At 37.4% G+C, this 21,571-nt stretch overlaps 2 protein-coding genes across 3 annotated transcripts in view; both read left to right on the forward strand.

Moving 5' to 3' along the window:
• The window catches only part of LOC128922828 (uncharacterized), a 334,204-nt gene that overhangs the window by 223,717 nt on the left and 88,916 nt on the right, over positions 1–21,571 (forward strand). The window lies entirely within an intron of this gene.
• Positions 3,579–21,571, forward strand: part of LOC105210366 (protein gooseberry-neuro) — a 46,808-nt gene continuing 28,815 nt past the window's right edge. The window contains exons 1-3 of one of the 2 annotated variants that reach the window (XM_054234852.1): positions 3,579–4,432; positions 6,715–7,028; positions 19,936–19,987. In XM_054234852.1, coding sequence (XP_054090827.1) covers positions 4,369–4,432; positions 6,715–7,028; positions 19,936–19,987 — 430 coding nt within the window. In that variant the 5' untranslated portion in view covers positions 3,579–4,368. Of the gene's footprint in view, positions 4,433–6,714; positions 7,029–19,935; positions 20,048–21,571 lie in introns of both variants that reach the window. The other variant, XM_054234851.1, reaches the window with a different exon arrangement.

A 21,571-nucleotide genomic window follows, 5' to 3' on the forward strand; every position in this document is an offset into this window, starting at 1 on the left:
GAAAAACGAGTTAAAATATGACACATCATTTCAATTCCTGGAAGATATGATATAACTCTTGGACTATATGGAGCTGAATACAAATTAAGCGAAAAAGTCTTCGAAAAATTAGCCGATTTCGCTGTATTAATACATAAAGAGTCTTGACTGTTCCAATATAGAACACTTAGAAGATCATAGTTGCAAATCCATATGAAAGAAAGAAAACTTATGTTACAGGAATAAATCTTTTACTGTGCTCGTTCCTCAGTAGACACCGAGCTGATGTATGGAACTTGTTATCGAAACTATTATAAACTAAATAAAATAACTAATGAAGAATAGGTCTTCTTTCGAATGTTTTCAATGAATTTGCGGAATCTAAGTTGCAAAGAATGATATTTTTTTCTTACACAAAATTTTTGAAATAAGCTCTGTTGGGAACAGTTAACCCAGAAACTTATTAAAATCAATGTATGTACACATCCTGGGAACATATACTCCTCCAATTAGAAAATTAAATCGACCACTTTTTGATGCCAGCAAGAATCTAGACTATATTTTATATGAGAAGTAGTTGCTGAAGAATTATATTGAGTGTGACCTTCTATGTAAATATATATGTACTTAAGTATACATACATATATCTTATTTCAATAATCACTAAAGCTCAACAAGGGTTTCCAAAAGGTGGTGGGCGAATAACCAGTATTCTTAAGTATAAATAAATATGTAAAATACATTAAAAGAATTAAAAGTATCCTGTATCATAAAATGAACAACAAAAGCAAACAGTGAAACGCACGTTAGTAAACAACTATCTTTTTATATATGTATATTGAGGTCCATACATAAATATTTTATAGCCTGGCGTATGAAGAGAGAGAGATAGAGTCACACACAGCTAGCCTTCACGCTTTAATTGACTGCAAACGACGTACGACGGTGACGACAAATGTCATGCCATTGTGCGAATGTCAAATTGAAAGCAAAAACGGAAACACACACACACGCACATGCGTTTATGGCAAAACGCACAAAGGCTCGCAAAATGCACAGGAGCACCAACACCGTTGGGCGGCCATTGCGAAAAAAGTTCAACACTACTACTGTTGTTGCTGTTTTTATTGCTGTTGTTAACGCTGACATTACTCAGATGGCAAGCGGCAGCTGCTTCGTTAGCACTTGCATTGAAAATGATCGAACGAAGGACATTACAAGATTGCCCCTCATACAATCAACAACAATACAAATACTAGTGTTGTTGTTGTTGATAAATTGTCAAAGCACGAAAACATTATCAAGGAATACAACGCATTGTAACAATGTAATGAAGAGCACTCGGATGAAGGGCGGTCGAGGGGCATATCGACTATAACGGGGTACAATAAACAATCAACAACCAATCAACGCCGCTTAAAGCAAATAAACTAGACAATATAGTACATAATTCGCGTCCCGCATTTCTTTGCAGTCTCTTAGTCTTTCTATTAGCGATTCGACTAGTTATTGCATTCACAAACACAGTTAAGTTCACTGATGAGCTGAGTAGGCGTGGCTCTCTAGCCATTGCACTCCATTAAACTATCGCTAGTTAAATACAAAATACATCTCGAGAAGACTGCACAAGCATGACAACAACAACTCGCAGATACTGTCATCCAAATGAGTGGATCAAGTAAGCTTAAGTAAGCTCAGGCTCTCTCATCATTTAGACTTTTCAACAGTGTTGTGCTTTTTGTTAATTTTGGCTGGAAAAAAATTAGTTTTAGGATCGATAGAAGAAAAAAATGAAAGCGGTAAGAACAGACGGGTCGGAATTTAAGATCTACATACATATGTAAGGTATGCCCTATCGTGTGTCTAGTGAAAAAGATTGCGTTTTTTAAAAATACTGTAAAATCCATCGCGAGACGATCCTTATACGTCTGAGAACTCTATCTACTAATAATATAAGGGATATTTCATAATTTTAGAAGATCCATAACGGTAGCCACGTTTTCAAACCAAAAAGAATAAACACCTCTTTATAAAATGAACCAAAATTGGTTTCCAAATTTTCTGATAGGTTTCTGGGTAATGATATGCAGTAATAACCCAACAATGCTCAATGATCAATGATTTTCTGAGAAAACTTTTAAAATATGTATAAAATATATATGTTGAAAGCTCCTTTTATATCGGGAAAATATTTGAGGTTAAAATTTGAGGAGAATTATTGTTTTAAATGTGGAATTAATGAAATATAAGAGCTGAAAAAGAAAGGGAGAGAAAGTTGGGAACAGTTAAAAGAACTCACGTATAGACAGATTTTAAGGGTTCCCCAAAACGTTACTGATAATTTTAGGTTCCACGAAGTTCTAAAAAGTCGAAAGAGTGGTAGCTTCCTTTCTGACAGTTGAAAGTCTCATAATTTCCTCAAAGAATACACCTATATACCAAAATTAAGTGTTCACAAAAGTTTTGCTGAGAAGAAGAAGAAGGGTATACCAGGTTCTAAAGTGAGTCCTAAGAAGACATATTTTTCCAAATATTTATTTTTTGTTGAATGAATGACTTTTCAAAGAAAAGAGACAAATTAACTTGAAAATTTCATTAAGAATGAGATATTCCTGGGTCAAAAATATGGTTGAGGGACGGTAACATCTCAACAAAAATCTCCGAGTCTTACGTCTAAACTTTTAAAAGAAATATAGTAAATTTCAGTCTAAATTTGTTAAAGAACTTAAAAAAATGGTCTGAGCTCCCTGAATATTTTATGATTATATTTTATATATGACTGAGAAATTTAAAATTTACTTAATTTAAATTTAATCTATTTTATTATAAAATGTTAGTCATTCTATATAATATCGAATAATATTTTATAACGAACGCTCCACAGCAACAACACTGTGCACTACAACAAATGAGCAACTATGTATCGCGCTCTCCAACTGGCGCTCGCTTACAAACAACGATGCGCTCTCAAGCATTTGGCCTCGCCTCACTTTTGATCGTTGCCATTGCTAGCTGCTGTTGTTATTGTTGCGCGCACACATAGAACATACAACAAACAACCACAAACACCGAAGCCGTCAGTTTCTTGCTTTTGTTGCTAGTTTCGCCTCTCATTAACACAACGCCGAACGCCGCGCGGCTTTAATATCAAACCGGTTAGTTGCAGCCACCCGTTCTACGGCGCGTATGGGTAGTTTTTCATTTAGCTCGCGCACAACAACAAATGTGTTGGCCTATTAACAGTGCCCGCCTCCTTTCACACACACGGAAAAGTGTTAGTATGCGTGCGCGTTATTGTTGCTTAGACCTAAGTGAGCGCCAAGCGTTGCTTTAACACCACCACCATTGTACGTACACATATCAAGCGCAACAAAAACTGGCGCGCACACAAACACAACAAATTGAATTCAATCCAATCGCGGCGCGGCGCGGTGATTCGCCAGCGCCGCATACTTCTTATTGTTTTTGTAGCTTTTTTCGTTTGTTTGCTGTCTCTTCTCATTTGTTGTTGTTTGTTTAGTTTTATTTCGTCTGTGTATTTGTATTGGAAATCATAGCGCTTTGTTGTTGTTCCGTTCAGCGTTTTTTGCTTGCGCCGCGCAAACCAGTTCCGCACTGTGCTGTGTTGATCGCGCGCGCGTTTTTACTTTTGCGCGCGACGCGACTTCGTTAATTTATGCTCGCGCGCTCTTTTAGTTGTGTACCGAATGTCGCGCGGCCTGATCGCCCTGTTTGTTGTGTGTGACGCGAGTAGTAACTTCACAATCCAATAGCGTTGTTGGCATTATTTGGCGTATTTTTTTGTGCAACGGCAAACGAATTGGACCGCAAAGCGGGCGCATATAGCCAAACCAAACGCCGTTTGTTTTTCAACTTCCGTCGGATGTTGTGCATTTGTTTGAACGGGCGCGCGGCTCCAACAAATCGTGTTTTGTGCGCGAGTTCCTTATTTGTTATTGTACTTACTTAGCGGGCAGGTGGCTCACAGTTTTTGGCACCTTTTGAACTTTTTTACGCCCCACTCCATTAACAACCGGTTGCCGGCGCGGTAGACGTTTAAACTTGCGCGTTCTTGTGCATTAAGGCGGTGAAATGTTTTGTGAAATTATTGAATGTGTTTGCAAATAAATATTTATATAAAAAATATAACAACAAATGTGACTACTCACAGTGCGGCATATCAAGTTCGACTATCAACAAAATAAACCCAGTGCAATCTAGACCGTAAACCAAAGTCTTGTTTTTTGACAAAATTATTGTTTTGGTCTCAAGTTGAAGCTAGAACAAGCTATACTTTTTTGAAAATAATAAATAAAGATATTCATAACGGCACATGTCGTATTATACTAAGTTCGTAAAAGACCCTTAAACAATATATTTCTGCAAAAAATGGATATGACCAGCGCGAATTCGTTAAATATGCGACCTTTCTTCTCCGGATACCCTTTTCAAGGTAAATTATTTCTTTATTGGATAATTCCATCATACAAAGTTGACATCTTTGAATTCAAATACAATACTTTGATTGTTATTTACGGCCTTGGATATAAAATCCATTGTGGATTACTTAAAATAGAACTCTTAGTTTCAGATATCGAAGATTCGAGTAAATAATTGAACATACTCATTGGAAGTGGTTACACATATGAAGAATATATTTGTCGAACACTATCATGACTAGTGGGTTCGGGTTTCTGAGAAGACCAGAAGGTGAAGAAGCTAACCATATAATAAATGCGACTTAGAAACACCCATTTGTCAGTTCAAGTCAGGACTTATATACAAACTCATAAATCTAACACTAGGGCATCCCAAATCAGTTAATAAGTACTAGTAACTGGATGTCTAACTTAATGTAACTTGAAAGACCTTCCCTATAGTTTTAGAAACGATTTCCAACTAAAACCAAAATATAAAAGGTAGATTTTATGGTTATCTGAGTTCTTCCAAGATGAAAATTGTCATTAGCTCTTTAAAAGAAATAAATTTTCTTTCAAAACTTTTAGATCCTTTGTCAATATTGGAATAGTGTTTTCGTCCATTCGGACAACATGACCTAGCCAGCGTAGCCGCTGTCTTTTTACTCGCCGAACTATGTCAATGTCGTCGTATAACTCGTACAGCTCATCGTTATATCGTCTGCGGTATTCGCCGTTGCCAATGTTCTGAGGACCATAAATCTTGCGCAAAATTTTCCTCTCGAAAACTCCTAGTGTCGTCTCATCTGATGTTGACATCGTCCAAGCTTCTGCACCGTAAAGCAGGACGGGAATGATAAGCGACTTGTAGAGCTTGATTTTGGTTCGTCGAGAGAGGACTTTACTGTTCAATTGCCTACTCAGTCCAAAGTAGCACCTGTCGGCAAGAGTTATTCTGCGCTGGATTTCGAGGCTGACATTGTTCGTGTTGTTGATGCTGGTTCCCAGGTATACGAAATTATCTACGACCTCGAAGTTATGACTGTCAACAGTGACGTGGGAGCCAAGACGCGAATGCGCCGACTATTTGCCTGATGACAGGAGATATTTCGTCTTGTCCTCATTCACCTCCAGACCCATTCGCTTCGCCTCCTTATCCATGCGGGAAAAAGCAGAACAAACGCCGCGGTTGTTGCTTCCGATGATATCAATATCATCGGCGTACGCCAGGAGCTGTACACTCTTGTAGAAGATTGTACCTTCTCGGTTTAGCTCTGCAGCTCTTATAATTTTTTCCAGCATCAGGTTAAAGAAGTCGCACGATAGTGAGTCACCTTGTCTGAAACCTCGTTTGGTATCGAACGGCTCGGAGAGGTCCTTCCCAATCATGACGGAGCTTTTGGTGTTGCTCGACGTCAATTTACACAGCCGTATTAGTTTTGCGGGGATACCAAATTCAGACATCGCGGCATAAAGGCAGCTCCTTTTCGTGCTGTCGAAAGCAGCTTTAAAATCGACAAAAAGGTGGTGTGTGTCGATCCTCTTTTCACGGGTCTTCTCCAAAATTTGGCGCATGGTGAATATCTGGTCAGTTGTCGATTTTCCAGGTCTAAAGCCACACTGATAAGGTCCAATCAGTTTGTTGACGGTGGGCTTTAGTCTTTCACACAGTACGCTCGATAGAACCTTGTATGCGATATTTAGGAGGCTGATCCCACGGTAATTGGCGCAGATTGTGGGATCTCCCTTTTTATGGATTGGGCAGAGCACACTGAGATTCCAATCGTTAGGCATGCTTTCTTCCGACCATATTCTGCAAAGAAGCTGATGCATGCACCTTATCAGTTCTTCGCCGCCGTATTTGAGTAAGCGTCCCAAAAACAGCTAGAAGAACCAAATCTGCATGCACTTTCTTCCGGAGATATATTCCTTCAGATAATTCCAATGAAGATTTCTCCAGTCACGGAAGATTCAAAGTTGATCTGTACTTTGGGTACGATTGGATGCTCTATATGTGATCGATCTCGTCTAACCTTAGATCAGTTAGACTACTTAACTCTTAACTAGAAAATTTGTGAACTAGTTCTAGGCTAAACCGCTCCAGAGTCATTATGTTCATCGCTTTAAAATGTGTCTTTTTTTAATTAGTCTTCCGCCAAATACCACTGGCTTCAAAGTTACCAATTTCACATGATTACAGAGGCCCCAATTGGGAGATCCTCTAAAAAATTTTAGAATCTAAACTGTCGAATTTCAAATCATACAAAACCCAAATAAATAAAGGAACAAACTAAAACCTCTCCTTCTCTCTCTCCAGGTCAGGGACGCGTCAACCAACTCGGCGGTGTATTCATCAACGGACGACCGTTACCGAATCATATACGTTTGAAAATTGTCGAAATGGCCGCTAACGGTATAAGACCTTGTGTGATCTCACGTCAGCTACGCGTTTCGCATGGTTGTGTATCGAAAATATTAAATCGTTACCAGGAAACGGGTTCAATAAGACCCGGTGTGATAGGCGGTTCGAAGCCGAAAGTAACATCGCCGGAAATTGAAGCGCGCATCGAGGAGCTACGCAAAGCCAATCCGGGTATATTCAGTTGGGAGATACGCGAGAAGCTGATTAAGGTGAGTTGATAGTTTTAATGATTTAAGAAAAGGGATAAATATGGGTTGATAAGGGTACATATGAGGGTACATATGACATGGAAATCAGGTTATCTTAGTTCCATCGGAAGATAAGAGTATCTTGTGGTAGTCACTCCAAGACAGGTATAAAAACGAAAGTTTTACAATCATGTCGCCATTATTTTTGGAGCAGGGATTCTAAAATGGATTATTATGAGCTCGCGGTTTTGGTTTGAACATCATGTCTGCGAGCTGTAGGAATCGCGAACTCGTTAACGAACTTTATCAACTTCTCTGAGTGATATTGAAGTCCATGAACGGATAGAATGTTGTGATAACAACAAGGTCTCCCGTTCTCCCGTCGATTTTTCGGTCGTTGAAAGAGTTTCGTTAAAAAAGGTGTTTCTAAATGAAGGGTGTCATAAGTATTATAGATCTCTCAAGAGCCATGCCGACCTAATTCTGATTAAACTTAGTAATCTTGTGACAATCACTTGAGATTCCACACAGATCTTGATGGAACTTCCTATGTAACCGGAAGAATATTGACAACAATGTAATTATTTCATTTTCTAAGTTAATAACTAATTCTCATTACTTCATGGTACTTTTAGAAAGTTCCCATGAAAGCAAAAAGCGCAAAACTTTATTATCCAAAGAGATGAGAGACTCTCACAGTAACAACTAACAACTCAAAAGGCGCTTAAGCTCATTTAATATTTATTTTATGGATTTACTTGCCACGACGCACTCCCACGAATGGTGGAAGGCGTTCGAAAAACAACAAAAAATGAAAGACACAAATTGATATACTCCCGCGAAAGGGCGTCAATTGCCCCCAAGCCGGCAATTGTGTGGTGTTGGCGAACGGCGAATGTTGCGCCAAAAGTAGACCGGAAGTGCTGGCCATACGCTTTTTGTATCTATGTGTGTCTATAAATATTGCCATATACTGTTTGCACCTTGCCAACTTTGTTCCACGGTGTCGTAGGACGCGTTTCGGTATATAATCGATTACACAACGCTATCAATGGCTGGCGGCTATATGCTATACATACATATATCCATATGGACTCAGATGAAGCCTTGCATTTTGTGTGGTACGTGCGTTCCTCCGACGTTGATCTCTTTCCGCCTTCTCTTTGTGTCGCCTGATATGCCATTCATTTCGCTCTTCTTCTGCTTCTTCAACACTTCTTCCTTTTTGTTCCTTCGGCTTTAACACGCTTAACGGTGTTGTCGTACATTTTTGTCAATGAGTTTCATTTCGTTCCGTTTCATTCGTGTTTCTTTTTTGTTTTGTGTGTCGCACCGACGGCAAGGTGCAAAACCAGCTCAGCTCATGTTGTTGTGTCACCAGCAACGTGCCAACAAACAAAGGCAGCGGGTGGCGTGCAAAGTATTTGTAGGCGGTTATCTTCAAGGACATGCCAGCGCACTAGTGAAATTACCGCATGCCACGTGACTTTTTGGAATTTCGGAAGTCGCTCGCTCGCTCGCTCGTTTCTGCAGTCTTAAAGTTGTTACTTTATGTGGTTTCTAGCCACCGCTGTTCCTTTGTCCGTCATTGTTTGACATTTAACTGTTTACATTGTCCAACTCTAGTATAGAGCGTTTTGCATGTCCTTGCGCTTGTTTATTGCAGTTTCGCATTTATATAACCCCACCACATGCAGTTTCATTGTTTGTTTGCTTTGCAAATTAACTGTTTGTCCTTCGTAGCTTCTGTTGGTCATGGCATTTTTATTATCGAATGTTTGCAGTTTTATTTTTTCTAATTCCGATTTTATTGCTTCCGGCACACCTGCGCACTGCGCTTCAGGAAGTGCCCTTGCTTAGTGGCGGTGTGCCAAAGAACATGTTTTTTGAAAATTTTGCATCTGGCGGTACTATTTCAAAGGTTGAGATCTGTTTGATTCTAAGTCTTAAAGGCACATGTCAAAATTGAGAATATCACCAGGCCAGTGTTTAATGTAAATATTTACCCGTATTTTAGAGTAACTGCACTGTGTCGAAATCAAGGAATATCTGTAAGGTCCGAAAAACCAAAGGGGTCGTGTGATGTTCTTACTCGGAAGAAATTAAGTACGGCTACTTTTCGACCAATTTGTGATAGAAATAAGAAGATTTCGCAATATGGGCAAAACTAATGATTCTAAATCCCGATAAAATATTTGACCCGGTCTTGTAGAATACAGTTTTCAGATATACCGTTCCAAATGTGTCTCTTGTTTGACTCTTCAGTGCATGATATGAAGAACTACAGTCGGTTCTTCCAGCAGATTGATCCCTAAAACCCTTAAGGACTATGCAAAAACATACGTGATCTTCTACTCTCATCAAGGGACTTGCATTAGATACTGTTTTATATATTCAACTTCGTATACTGAAGGAAATATATCCGTAAACTCTCACGCTTAAGGTGCAAGATTAGACATTTCGATCTGCATCTGATTATGTAGATACAGAACTGTAAATTTTTGAAGATGACTACTGCCTTGAACTCAAATGTGTTGCAAAACGTTCCGGCCGAAGATCGCAAGAGGTCCAGGCAGATCTTCGCCCTCAGCAAAGTTAACGAATTCACCGTCGCAGGGCCTCTAACTAACCACTGTCTTACATCATTAGATTAAGAACTGTTTGGTATGCCAGCTGCAGAAGTTGCTAGGAGAAAGTTGCGGTAGAATCTGAATACTTTATTCTGGAATACTTGCCTTTGAGTACTAATTTAAAATACCTTCGACCTGGTATTTTTAGACATCCACACGGACTAGCGTAATTAAAAATAAAATGTCTAAGCAAGTCCCCCTACTTTTAAGGATCAACCATAGGATCAAACCTCTTATAAACCAACCTAACCCAAATGTATATAGCTAAAGTAATGCATAGACGGGTCTTATGGTCTTAGGTAATGAGTCAGTATTTGGTCATCTGCCTTTTAATGGAGTTGACATCAGAACTTAAATTGAAGACTAAGTCAATAAATAAGATCATTTCGGCACCAATAACTAATAGTTACCTAAGAAAATATATTATTAGACAACTCTACTAAGCTCCTAACTATGATATTGGCAACCTCACCAAGAGTTATTAAATCTAATGGCGGCTCAGCATAGTAAGCTACATTTGTCTTTATTTAAAAATCTCACACATAGGAATATATGTATATCTACCCGTTTCCCTGTAAGTGTGTGTGTCTCCGTGTGCTCAATGTCAAATCCTCTAACTTCACATTTGCTCGTATTTCATTTCATCATTTTAATGCTTTGTGCCTGCTGCGCTTGGTGCAGAACTAAGGGACTCTGCTACACTTACAACCACAATTAGTTACACTTTAGATGTGTCGATGACGCGGTGACGATGGCAATCCATCCATACAAACCAAGTCTATGCAGCCATCGATGCATCGATACGTAGAGGCAAGGCAACCCTCTCTGCCAATGCCCGCCCTTGCGCAACCCTCAAAGCGTTCATGCATTCAGGCGGCAATGCGTGCAGCGGCAGCGGCAACAAGGAGAAATCAACTCTGGTAGCCAAGGCAAGTCGTGCAAACGCTGGACAGGGCAAATGTGCCAAGAGTTGCAAGCGTATATATATACATACATATATATATATAACACTATAATGCATTAGAACGATATATATTGATCGTGTGTGATCGTGCTGATACTTTGATCGCTGCCACAGATGTACATCATTGATTGCCATGCATTGCTTATATGCCTATTGTTGTTGCTTTTGTGTGTCAGTTGGGCGCTTAGTAGAGGCACAAAAGCGCCTCCAGGTGCGCTTCACGCTTAATTAGAATATGATGCCGCAATGGCAACACACTCGCATGCAAACAAACATACATATATATGCAACAACAACAACAAATCCATATGTTGTGGCAACTGATGCCAAGCGTTGCAGTGAACGCATGGCGGTAAGCGTTTCTTCTTGCCTTCGCTTATTGTTGTTGCTAATATTTGTTGTTGTTGTTATTGTTTCAATATTTTCTTGTGTTGGCACATGTTCTTTTTTATTATTTTCACTAACTTAATGCACTTTTTATTTTATTTTATATTTATTTAGTGGTCATTGTCTGTCTTCGTCATTACTTTTGCTTTTGTTTTAGTTGTTGTTTGGCGCATAAAGTGTTCAAGGGTTCAAGTTCGCCGGCCCGGCGGTCTCTTTTTTCAGATATCTTGTGTTGTCATTGATGTGTAAATAGTCAGATAAACTCACATATTAAAGCAGTTTTATTATTATTTCGCAATAGAAACCGTTATTTTATTTGATTTCTGGAAGAAACATAAAGATTCATATTTTTTTCTTCCCAAATAAAAGTACATATAGTATTGAAAAACGCCAGATAACCCATTAAGATATTTCAGCATCTCCAAATTCCGAAAACTACAGTTTGAAGGGTCTGAAACTCTCCTCGCGAGGAGAATACGGTTAGCATCCGAGAAGGCTTTGTCAGTTCAAAATAATTGCTTATGCTGATATGCCTCCCTATATCTCGTCTATTTTTTGTTAGCAGGCTTTCCGATAATATCGTTCAAAGTATTACTCATTACAAAGTTCGAAAAGAAGACTTGAATGTGTTTGAAATTTACAGAAGAGGACTATGAAATTAGTGTCTTGGATCAACGAGAAAACGGTTTCGATAAATTGGTTTGGAGAACGGATTCCATCTCTCTTGAGTCCAGAGAAATTATCCTTACAAATATTTCCAAATACCTGATATCTCTAAAGCTTAACTTCTTGGATCAAAGAAAAAACGGTTCCGAAAAAAGAAGCTTGAATAACGGATCCTGACGATCTTGAGTCTCGAGAGTTGGAAAAAAGAGTATCGAATCTTATAATATTAAAACGTACTATAGAAAATACTAAAGAACTTCTGGTAATATTAAAAACTAATCGGATTAAGAGTTCCACGAATGAAATCAGGAAGGGAATATAAAGATAATAAACATTCACCTAAAATCTAATTCCTTAGTGACCGAACAATTTTGTAAAGTCCATCGATAAAACTGGATTGGATGGAACAACAAACTGTCAGAACTAAACTTAAGCTCTAAGGATAAAGAATTCTCATAAAATAATGCGAGTACTATGAGAAGCTTAGACTTTTCCATCGAGTTATATTACATTTTTTTGGCAGTACTTTAAAGATCTTTGAACAAGTATATTTGGGGAGGATTTGATTTATTCGAAACTCTCTGACAGAAAGCTTCAAAAGTTGTAAAAGGTATCAATGGTTTGATTCCAACTTCCTCAACTGAAAAAAGCCTTTAAAGCTTGATTCAAAATTTCCCGACAAAATAAAAAAATAGGCACTCAACCAACGCAGCTATTGAGTCATTTGAGGTGTAAAAAAAACCTCTACATATTACTGACCACCAAATATGCGCCCCAAAAAAGGGCGAACTCCAACTCCAACAACGTGTGGCGATATCGTGATGGTCTACGCCTTTAACGCCTCCAAACCACAAAGAGGCATATACAAGGTGACTAAACTGCAAAGAAAGACAGCAACATCCAGTTGAGACTTACAAAACCACACACACACGGCAGCAACAGATAAAGTAAAGAACATGTCAGCAACATATTAACTTGTAGTATTTAGCCGGAGGTGATTTACTAGGTACAAAGAAAAATTACGAGCGCAAGCGCTGAAAAAATAAAGATTTCGGCGAGCCGGCGTTGTGGTTTTTCTTATTGCCTTAGATTTAGCTGGCTTAAAGGCGAGTGCGAGCTCTAAAGAGTTGCGGTGCCTTGTCTTGTCCTGTCTTGTCTATTTGAGCATTTGAGCGGGTGCTTTACAAAATGACAGTATGAAGGATGAGTTCATTGTTTATGGTAGCTATAAAGCCGCTGAGTTTATGCTCCACTTTGGAAATGGAATATAAAAACTCAAGTTGAGTCGTGTGGCCAGTCAATTATATAGCGTTGTTAGCATTCTTTTTTTTTTGGTGGTAGCTATACAAATCACATAACTAACACATCAATTGATTGATCGCTCACAGCTCACATTGAATGGACAATAATGCATTTTATTGGGAAATTAAATGTGAAAACAAAAATCAGTTTTTTTCGATTGCTACACACAAAAACGATTTGAGATCGATTTAAAGCTGTACAAACGGGACCACACCTGTCTTGGTCGATAGAAATATACATACAAGAGAGCTAACTGAACCACGAATCCAATACAACCGCATTCACATGTCTGTGTAGACATGATATTCCACAGCTTACCCCTAGGAATTCTTGGAAAACCCGCCTTGTGCCCAAGTGTCAGTCCAACTGTCAACTAATTAATTAAATTTCAATTGAATTCATTATTAGCTTCAGACAAGTTGAGCAAACGACATGCTGTCCCAAAACCCACGAAGCTGTAGCTGTAGCTCCAACAACATCGAAGAAATAAACTGCAGCAAAGAGTAGCCCAACAGCGGCAGCTTGTCTCATACAAAACGACTTTGTCGCCGTCGGCAAAAGCAAATGTTAGAAGTAAGTATCATAAAACTACAACAACAACAACAACAGCAACAAGTAACAAAAAGAGATTTGAAACAGGCTTGTCAGTGGCTACAAGATAAGCTGTCACACATTACACGAAAAGTAAAGAACAGAAAAACAATAACAGCAACAACAGTAAAACACTAACGCTTAGTAGTAACACTAAAAAAATGCCAACAAAATGCGGTAACAACTACTGTATTTGCCACCGTCGGACATAGGCGGTCGAAGGCTGAGACGGCGCAAACAACAGTCTCATATGCAGAGTAGAAGCACAACAACAAGGCGGTAAACAGTATAAGTATTTGACAACTTGGCTTTAACGACATGTTTTGTGGGGCCTAACTCGTTTACTCGATACAGTGTTTTGGTTGTTAGTTGACAGTATTAAAAAAACGAAGGGGGATTTGGGATCTCATGAGAGTTCCAGAAGCACTCGAACTGGTCCGTACGTATAAGAGAAGACTATGAATACTAGGCGCGTTCCTAGTTAGTACGAGGACGTCCACTAATATTGTCATAAACTTATACCTACAGTCCTTTTTGGTAGATTCCAACAAGTTTTATAAGGGAGGAACAGAACGTAGGTTCTCTTGGAACCGCGGTTGCTGCAAGATTGTCCGAGGGCGTTCATTATTGTTTTCATAAACGTATCCCTACAGTCCTTCTTGAGAGCTTCAGCGTAGTTTTACAAAATATATGTATACTCTTTTTGGATCCCCGGATGCTTCAAGACCGAATTGAGTTGTTCCAGATATTCACATAAACCAAGAATCACTGCCGTCACTAAACCAAGAACCCACCGAAACCACATCACAAAGAGACACATAAAGTATAGAAGATTGAGAAAGCTCTGGTTCTCAAAGTGCAAGATTAAGACTGAACAGTGCCGGAAAGACATTAAATTTGGACATTTTATGAGTTCTAGAACATGATAGAACCCCTCAAACTCAAACCTTAGTACCAGAACCCTGAGCAGAGAGAGCGCTGGTTAGGAAACTTGAGCTTCTCAAAGATCAATATGAAGACTGAACAGTGCCGGAAAGGCATTAAAATTGGGACTTTTATGAGTTCTAGAACATGATAGAACCCCTCAAACTCAAACCTTAGTACCAGAACCCTGAGCAGAGAGAGCGCTGGTTAGGAAACTTGAGCTTTTTTGAAATATTTTGAAACATTTTCAACCAAACTGAAACACTGTGCCACCGTCTTAAGCTTAAGCAATTGAAAATCCCAACAAATAAACGTGGGTATTTACACACATAAATCCAAATAGTCGAATCGCGTTCAAGTGGAAATGAATAAATCCAAATCATATCAATTTAATAAGTGAAATTCAATAAAACCAAAGACAGGCGGTCCACAGTAAGCGCAGATCTAACAAAAAAGAGAGATACAAAAGTAGAAAAGGCAAATGATAACATGCCTGACACTAGTCCAAATAGGTTGGCAACGCCACACATATATAGCGCTCCCTGGACCCAACTGCCAGCAACCAACGAAGCGTAACGCTAGGCGCTCTATTGAGGTGCCAGTTGTGCCACCTAATAATGACTTTGGGGCGCATGATGAGCGAATAAAAAAAAACTTTCGTTGGAATTAACAGGAATAAGTAACAAAAAAGCATTAATCACTGAAAGGCCGATGCAAAGCGAAACATACTGACATTTATTTAGATATATATGCCATGTGCAACAACGGTTGTTTATATGCGCGTATGATGGCAGCGCATGCGCACACGCCACTCACTTTAGATTAGAAATGAACCAGCTGACGTGTGGGGAGACCGACAGTCACAGCGCGAATACCATCCGCGCAGGCGGTTAACACCAAGTGAGTGCCTGGCTGTCCGACTGTCTACCGTTCTGTCCGTTGGTATTTACTTTTATCGCCTTGTCCGCTTTATTTGGCCGGGACGCTTAATAAGAACTGACACTTTCGGACAGTCTGTCGTAGATTTGTACTTATGTTATGTTTGTAAGAGGTGTTTTGTCGTGCGTCACATGTCATTAAGACAGCGTTGAACAAAATATGTGGTTAGAAAGAAATTTATTTGATAAGCTAGAAATTAGTATTGACTGCGATCTTCTTGGAAGGTTGAGTGATGTGTTGGGTTCAGTGATTAGCTCGTGATTCAGCTCGCGACGTCAAGAACTCGATATTTGGGATCGCAGCTTTAATGGAACAAGCCAAGGATGTCAGTTGTCCCAAAATGTCTATACAGATTTACCAAAACTTAACATAAAATCAGTAAGGTCCGAAAATCCGATGGATAGTTTGAAAGCTATAGTATAGGCCACGGTTTTGACCAACATCGTCTATGTAGTTTACACTTTCATCTACTTCCAAGTCGTGCAAAAATTTGTTGAAAATCTCTTCTTTACTGAGCTCTGAGATATAGGCCTGTGGAGCTGAGGTAGAATGCTTAGGTTGGTTGATTGAGTTTATAAGTTGTTAGAGGCATCCAACTGGTTCAAATATAAGAAAAGGACAAAAATATCTGCGAAAACGACTTCAGGAGTATCCGCGGATACGATGCTGAGAAAGCTCATTTATCAAGGACAAGTTCGGAAGTCGGTAACTTGTTCCCAAAAACATTCTTACTGAATTACAATAGCTCAGCGGATCATAATTTGGTTCCACAATCTAAAGAAACCAACGAGCTCGCTACAAATCTCCTAGCAGAAACAATAAATATTAGTAAACAATTTGAAAGATAATTTATGCTTTCAACAACTCAAATATTCCACCCGCGTCACACCCAACGCGCCAGCCCACAATAAACATTTTATCTGTATTTATCAAAGAAATAAGCAATTGAAGAGATGGAAATCAGACAAGAAAAAAGACCGCAGGTGAACAGGCGGCAAACTGCATTGCGCAGAATCCAACTACAGAGTCTCAATTGCAATTGCCACAACGCGGATTTAAGTTCGAGCGTGAGTTGTGCGCACGCGCTCGCACCTGTGGCGCGGCTGTCTCTGCCGCTGATCGTTCAGTCAGCATTAAGCGCGTGTTTGACATGTCTTTGCGGTTGCGCAGTGCGAGCGGTCATGCATTAAAACAACAGCAAACACAGGCGCATGTTTGTGCGTGGAGGCAGGACAAGCGATTATGCATTTCGATTTCGTTTTTGTAGAGATTATACGTCTTTTTGTCTTGCCTGTTGCTGTTTTTACTTTTCTTTGATTTTATTTTATTGTTTAATTCCTTGGCTAGTCTGTATGTACTTTTTAATTGGATTAATCCATCCATCAAAATTGTGTACATTTAAATGCGATTGCATTAGTGTCACACTTTGGCGCGTTGGTCGGAAAGGTTTTTTCTTGTTTTTTGTTTTTTGAATTGTTGTAGAATGAAGTGTCGGGAAGTTCATAAAATTTGGTGTGCGAAATGAAGGTGAACTGTGGAAAGAAATTGGTTATGAACTACTAGAGTGAGATACAAAGAAAGAACCTGTTTTCGCTACTTCGGACTGCGAAGAGAATTGCGCAAAATTTCCATATCAAAAGATCTAATCTGGAGCTTCCTTAAACAGTACTCGCAAGTTTGAATGATAATGCGATTTTCAGAGTGTTAGATTTATATTTTTAAGGACTATATATAAACCCTGAACTGTTGAACTGAAGCAAATCAGGCGCTATTCAAAATATTGTTCTAAAAATAATCCAATCCTATAAACCATAAGTACTTTTGAATTTTTTTCTTTTAAGTTATTTATGTATTTGTTCCAGAATACCGTTAGATAGCCAAATCCTTCTCATAATCATAGAGTACTCAGTCCAGAGAGAAATGAAGTTCTGGCCTTCAGCTAGATCAAACATAGCTTGGGCGCTTACAAACAGTATTAATATGCTCACATTGCTAAGTCCAGCAGTGTAGATCAGTTAGTAGAACTCCAAATAATCATTAAATTGGAAAAATATGAAAATGTAGCATCAAAAATTAATAGTCCCGTCTTACAGTAATTAGTCCTAGTAACTAAAACCGTCGAAGAAATACAACCAACGCTGTGGTAGTGAGAATGAATCTCGACTAAATTACATTTTATATAAAAATGCACTGAGAGAGATCGTTTTTCGACTGAAAAAAGCATCACTTGAATATTTTACCGAAATGAAGAAGCTTTTGTGGTTTAATTAAAGATTAAGAACTTAGTTTTGTGAGAAAAATGAAGACAAATATCTATCTCTGATTTCAAATCCAAGAACACCATAAGTCGATTTAAGCTGTTACCTATTAGGTAATATAAAATTACAGCTTCGACGCTAAATACAATTCTCAAATTAATGAAAGGCTGATATTTTTTCAAATTAATACCCAAGGTATCAAAATTATATAAAAATTTACGTTGGCAAACAAAAATCAACTCAAAAAGCACATTTCTTCAAAACTTGCCAAAGTGAAGTTCTGCTTTTTACCACAGTTAAACGAATTCATAGTTACAGTCATCATAATATAACAAATGAAAACTAAAACCAAAAATTAACAACAAATTAACTAAAAACAACAATTATACGATAACGGTAAATAACAATTTCAGTCGCTTTGCAAACCTCACCTTTGGCGACTAACAGTCAATATCAAGGACTGCAACGAATCGGCCGATTTTTATGGCAATTTGCCGAAATTGCTACACCTACAGCTTTTATTTAACGAGCAAGCATTTAAGCATATTTGCACTTACACCATTTTTATTGTGAATTGGTAATTATTAATAATTCCAGTAGTTTGAGCAAATATTGGTTTTGGTCTTTACCGTTAAAAACGTAGCGAAGTGCCGAAATCAATTCGTATTGCAATCATTGGCGATAGTTTTTTAGATTTTGTGCAGAACTACTGTTATTTTAAATTTGAAATTTGAATTTTGACAGTAGCTAATGGTCGCAAAATGAAAAAAAAATTAAGGAAAAATATAAATGAAATAATTATGCATAAAAACATTATAAATAATTAAAAATATTTTTCTGTTTGAGAGTAAAGTTATAATATCGTAGTAAAATAAGTGTATTTTTCAGATCATTTTTATTGAAAAATATGTTTGAAAATTAACAAAAAAAAAAAACTAAAATTATATTAAAAAATTAAAAAATAACTTTTGTTTTTCAAAAATATGGTAACTTTCAAGCAGCGGAATACACAAAATTATTTCCAATATTCACTTTTTCACATTTATTTTAAATTTGTATATATATGAAAAAGTAGAGACATATACAAAGTCCATTCAATTATATTTTAGCTTTTAATTAAATATGATTATTTCTAAATAAATATATGTGTGCCTCCTTCAGAACTCAATAAGCCTCTTATTTATTACGAAATAAATAAAGCTTATCTAAGAAACGGAAGACAAAGAGCTTAAATGAGGCTTATCTAAATTATATTCAAATTGATTTATTTATGGGATCAACTTGGGATCACAAAAATTTATTCAGATGGTATATATTATATTTATATATTTTATATATTTTTGTAAGGGCATGAGTCACAAATAAATTGAGATTTTTTTTTAAATACTAGTACAGTTTATTATCTGCTTAATGGCGCTACAAAATTATATGATTTTTGGTGCAATTAAGCGGTACCTTACTCAATTAAAGGAATATCTCACTTAATAGTCCAAAAAAGTAATTGAAACAAGGATAATTATTAACTAAAGAGGGGAGAAATAGAAAATATTATTAAATTTCAATGATAAATTTTGATTCAATTAACTTAAACTAGCTCAATTAGGGATGATTCTTGCATAATTGAACACTCTAATCAATTAAAAAAATGTTTATCTGGCGAGTTTAAGTATTTATACGAATTTTTAATAATATTTAAAAAATATTTTTAACCTTTAGAGAAAAAAAATAACATAAACTCTAATATTTAGAAACTTTTAAAAGATAATTTTTATACAATTAGCCAGAGAAAATTTAACTATGTTTGCTCGACAATATTTTTTAACCATTAAGTGACTTAATTATGCTGAACAACTAATTAAATCAGCTCGAAATTTCAATAGTTCCCAACACTTATTTATTATCATTTATAGTAACCCAACTCTCTATTAAATAAAGAAAGGTATTTATGAAGAGTTTAAGCATTTTTAAGATTTTTTACTGATATTTAAATAATATTTTAGGCTTAAGAGAAAAGAAATAGCGTAAACTCACGCCTTTAGAAACTTATCAAATATAATTTTCATTCAATTAATAATACAAAATTAATATTTGCTATACTATACATTTAACCAATAACTGACTCGATTAAGGTATGAAACTAATTATATCAGCCAAATACTACTATAGTTTTAAGAAAATATTTTCTTTAAATTAAATAATTAATTTATAACAATTTAAAACATGCCACTTCTTAATTAAACAATTATCTACATATTCCACAATTTCAGGAGGGCTTCACCGATCCACCATCGACATCGTCCATCAGCCGGCTATTGCGAGGTAATGATCGTACCAGTGAAGATGGACGCAAGGATTATAGTATACACGGCATATTAGGTGGTAAGTGATATGTAGCAGAAAGGAATTTGTAGATTGTACACGTAGATAGAAAGCAAATTGAAATGACCAACCAGCAAAGTGGGCAGAACAAATCAAAAAACCATAAAAGAAAATCACACAAAAAACTAATGACGAAATTAGGAAACCGAAAACGACACAAGCCAAGCTGAGCAACCAAGCGCCAACTAACTGTCTATCTTTTGAACTCTACCACACTATGCAGCGCTGGTCCAATTAAGAGAAATTGACGTACAAATTTCACTACGTCTTTGGGTGTGACACAAATTACTTGAGTACTAAGTAGTCGAGCGACCTTTCGTCTGGTCGGTAGTCGAAAGCACCACACATTTGTTAAAGTCATCAAATGGAAATGAAAGAGTTGCCGCCGCCGCCACCAATAAGACTAACTAATGAACGGTTGACAGTTAGTTACCCCCGCCGTGCAGTTAGCCTAACTAACGCGCTACTACTAAAGAATAAACCAAAACAGACAGACACACAAAAAACACTTGCCACACTCACTCATTTACGTGGGGAAATTTTCGTCTACTCATCGTCAGTACATATTGTACGATCGGCTTTCGATTTTCTTCTACTCAAATGTGTTTAATTGTACAGGTTGAAAAGATTACCGAAAATTACAGATCATTTATTTGATAATTTGAAAATCATCATCAAATCATTTGTTGGGTCTCAAATCAACTAACTGATTTTATTTGGCGGCATTTTCACTTTGATCGTCTTAGTGAGCGAGCGATCGTACGAACGATCCAAGCAATTTAGTATGCGTTCGTGTGTTGATCGTTCCACGTTCGTTCTAACGTTCAATTGATCTCATTGCTGGCGCATTTAGAGGGCGCAAGAGTTCACAACTCTTCATAATTGTCGATCAATGTTACTTACAAATACCGAATATGTATTACAATAGATCGTCGCTGTGATAACGATCTTGATATTAAGCTTGTTGTACGACAGCGAGTAATAGCAATATGACGAAGATTACATCAAAGTAGAGGCCTGTTGAAAGTTGAAAGTGTAGAGCAAAAAAAAAAAGAACTAGAGGAAATGTGTTGACGATGACACCTGAAAATCAAAATCATTAAACGCGTTCGGCATCAAAAGATCGGCTTTTTAATTTCCATTTTCTTTTTGTTTATTTTGGGCAGTCTTGTGTTTTTTAATCACTGAAAATAATAGCTAATAAGTAGAATTCTTCACTAGACTAACAGGTTCTTTGGAGAGAATATGATTTCTTTGTAAAGGGTGATTTTTTAAGAGCTTGATAACTTTTTTTAAAAAAAAAAACGCATAAAATTTGCAAAATCTCATCGGTTCTTTATTTGAAACGTTAGATTGGTTCATGACATTTACTTTTTGAAGATAATTTCATTTAAATGTTGACCGCGGCTGCGTCTTAGGTGGTCCATTCGGAAAGTCCAATTTTGGGCAACTTTTTCGAGCATTTCGGCCGGAATAGCCCGAATTTCTTCGGAAATGTTGTCTTCCAAAGCTGGAATAGTTGCT

The sequence above is a fragment of the Zeugodacus cucurbitae genome, chromosome 6 (genome assembly GCF_028554725.1).
Source record: "Zeugodacus cucurbitae isolate PBARC_wt_2022May chromosome 6, idZeuCucr1.2, whole genome shotgun sequence".
Classification (NCBI taxonomy): Eukaryota; Metazoa; Arthropoda; class Insecta; order Diptera; family Tephritidae; genus Zeugodacus; species Zeugodacus cucurbitae.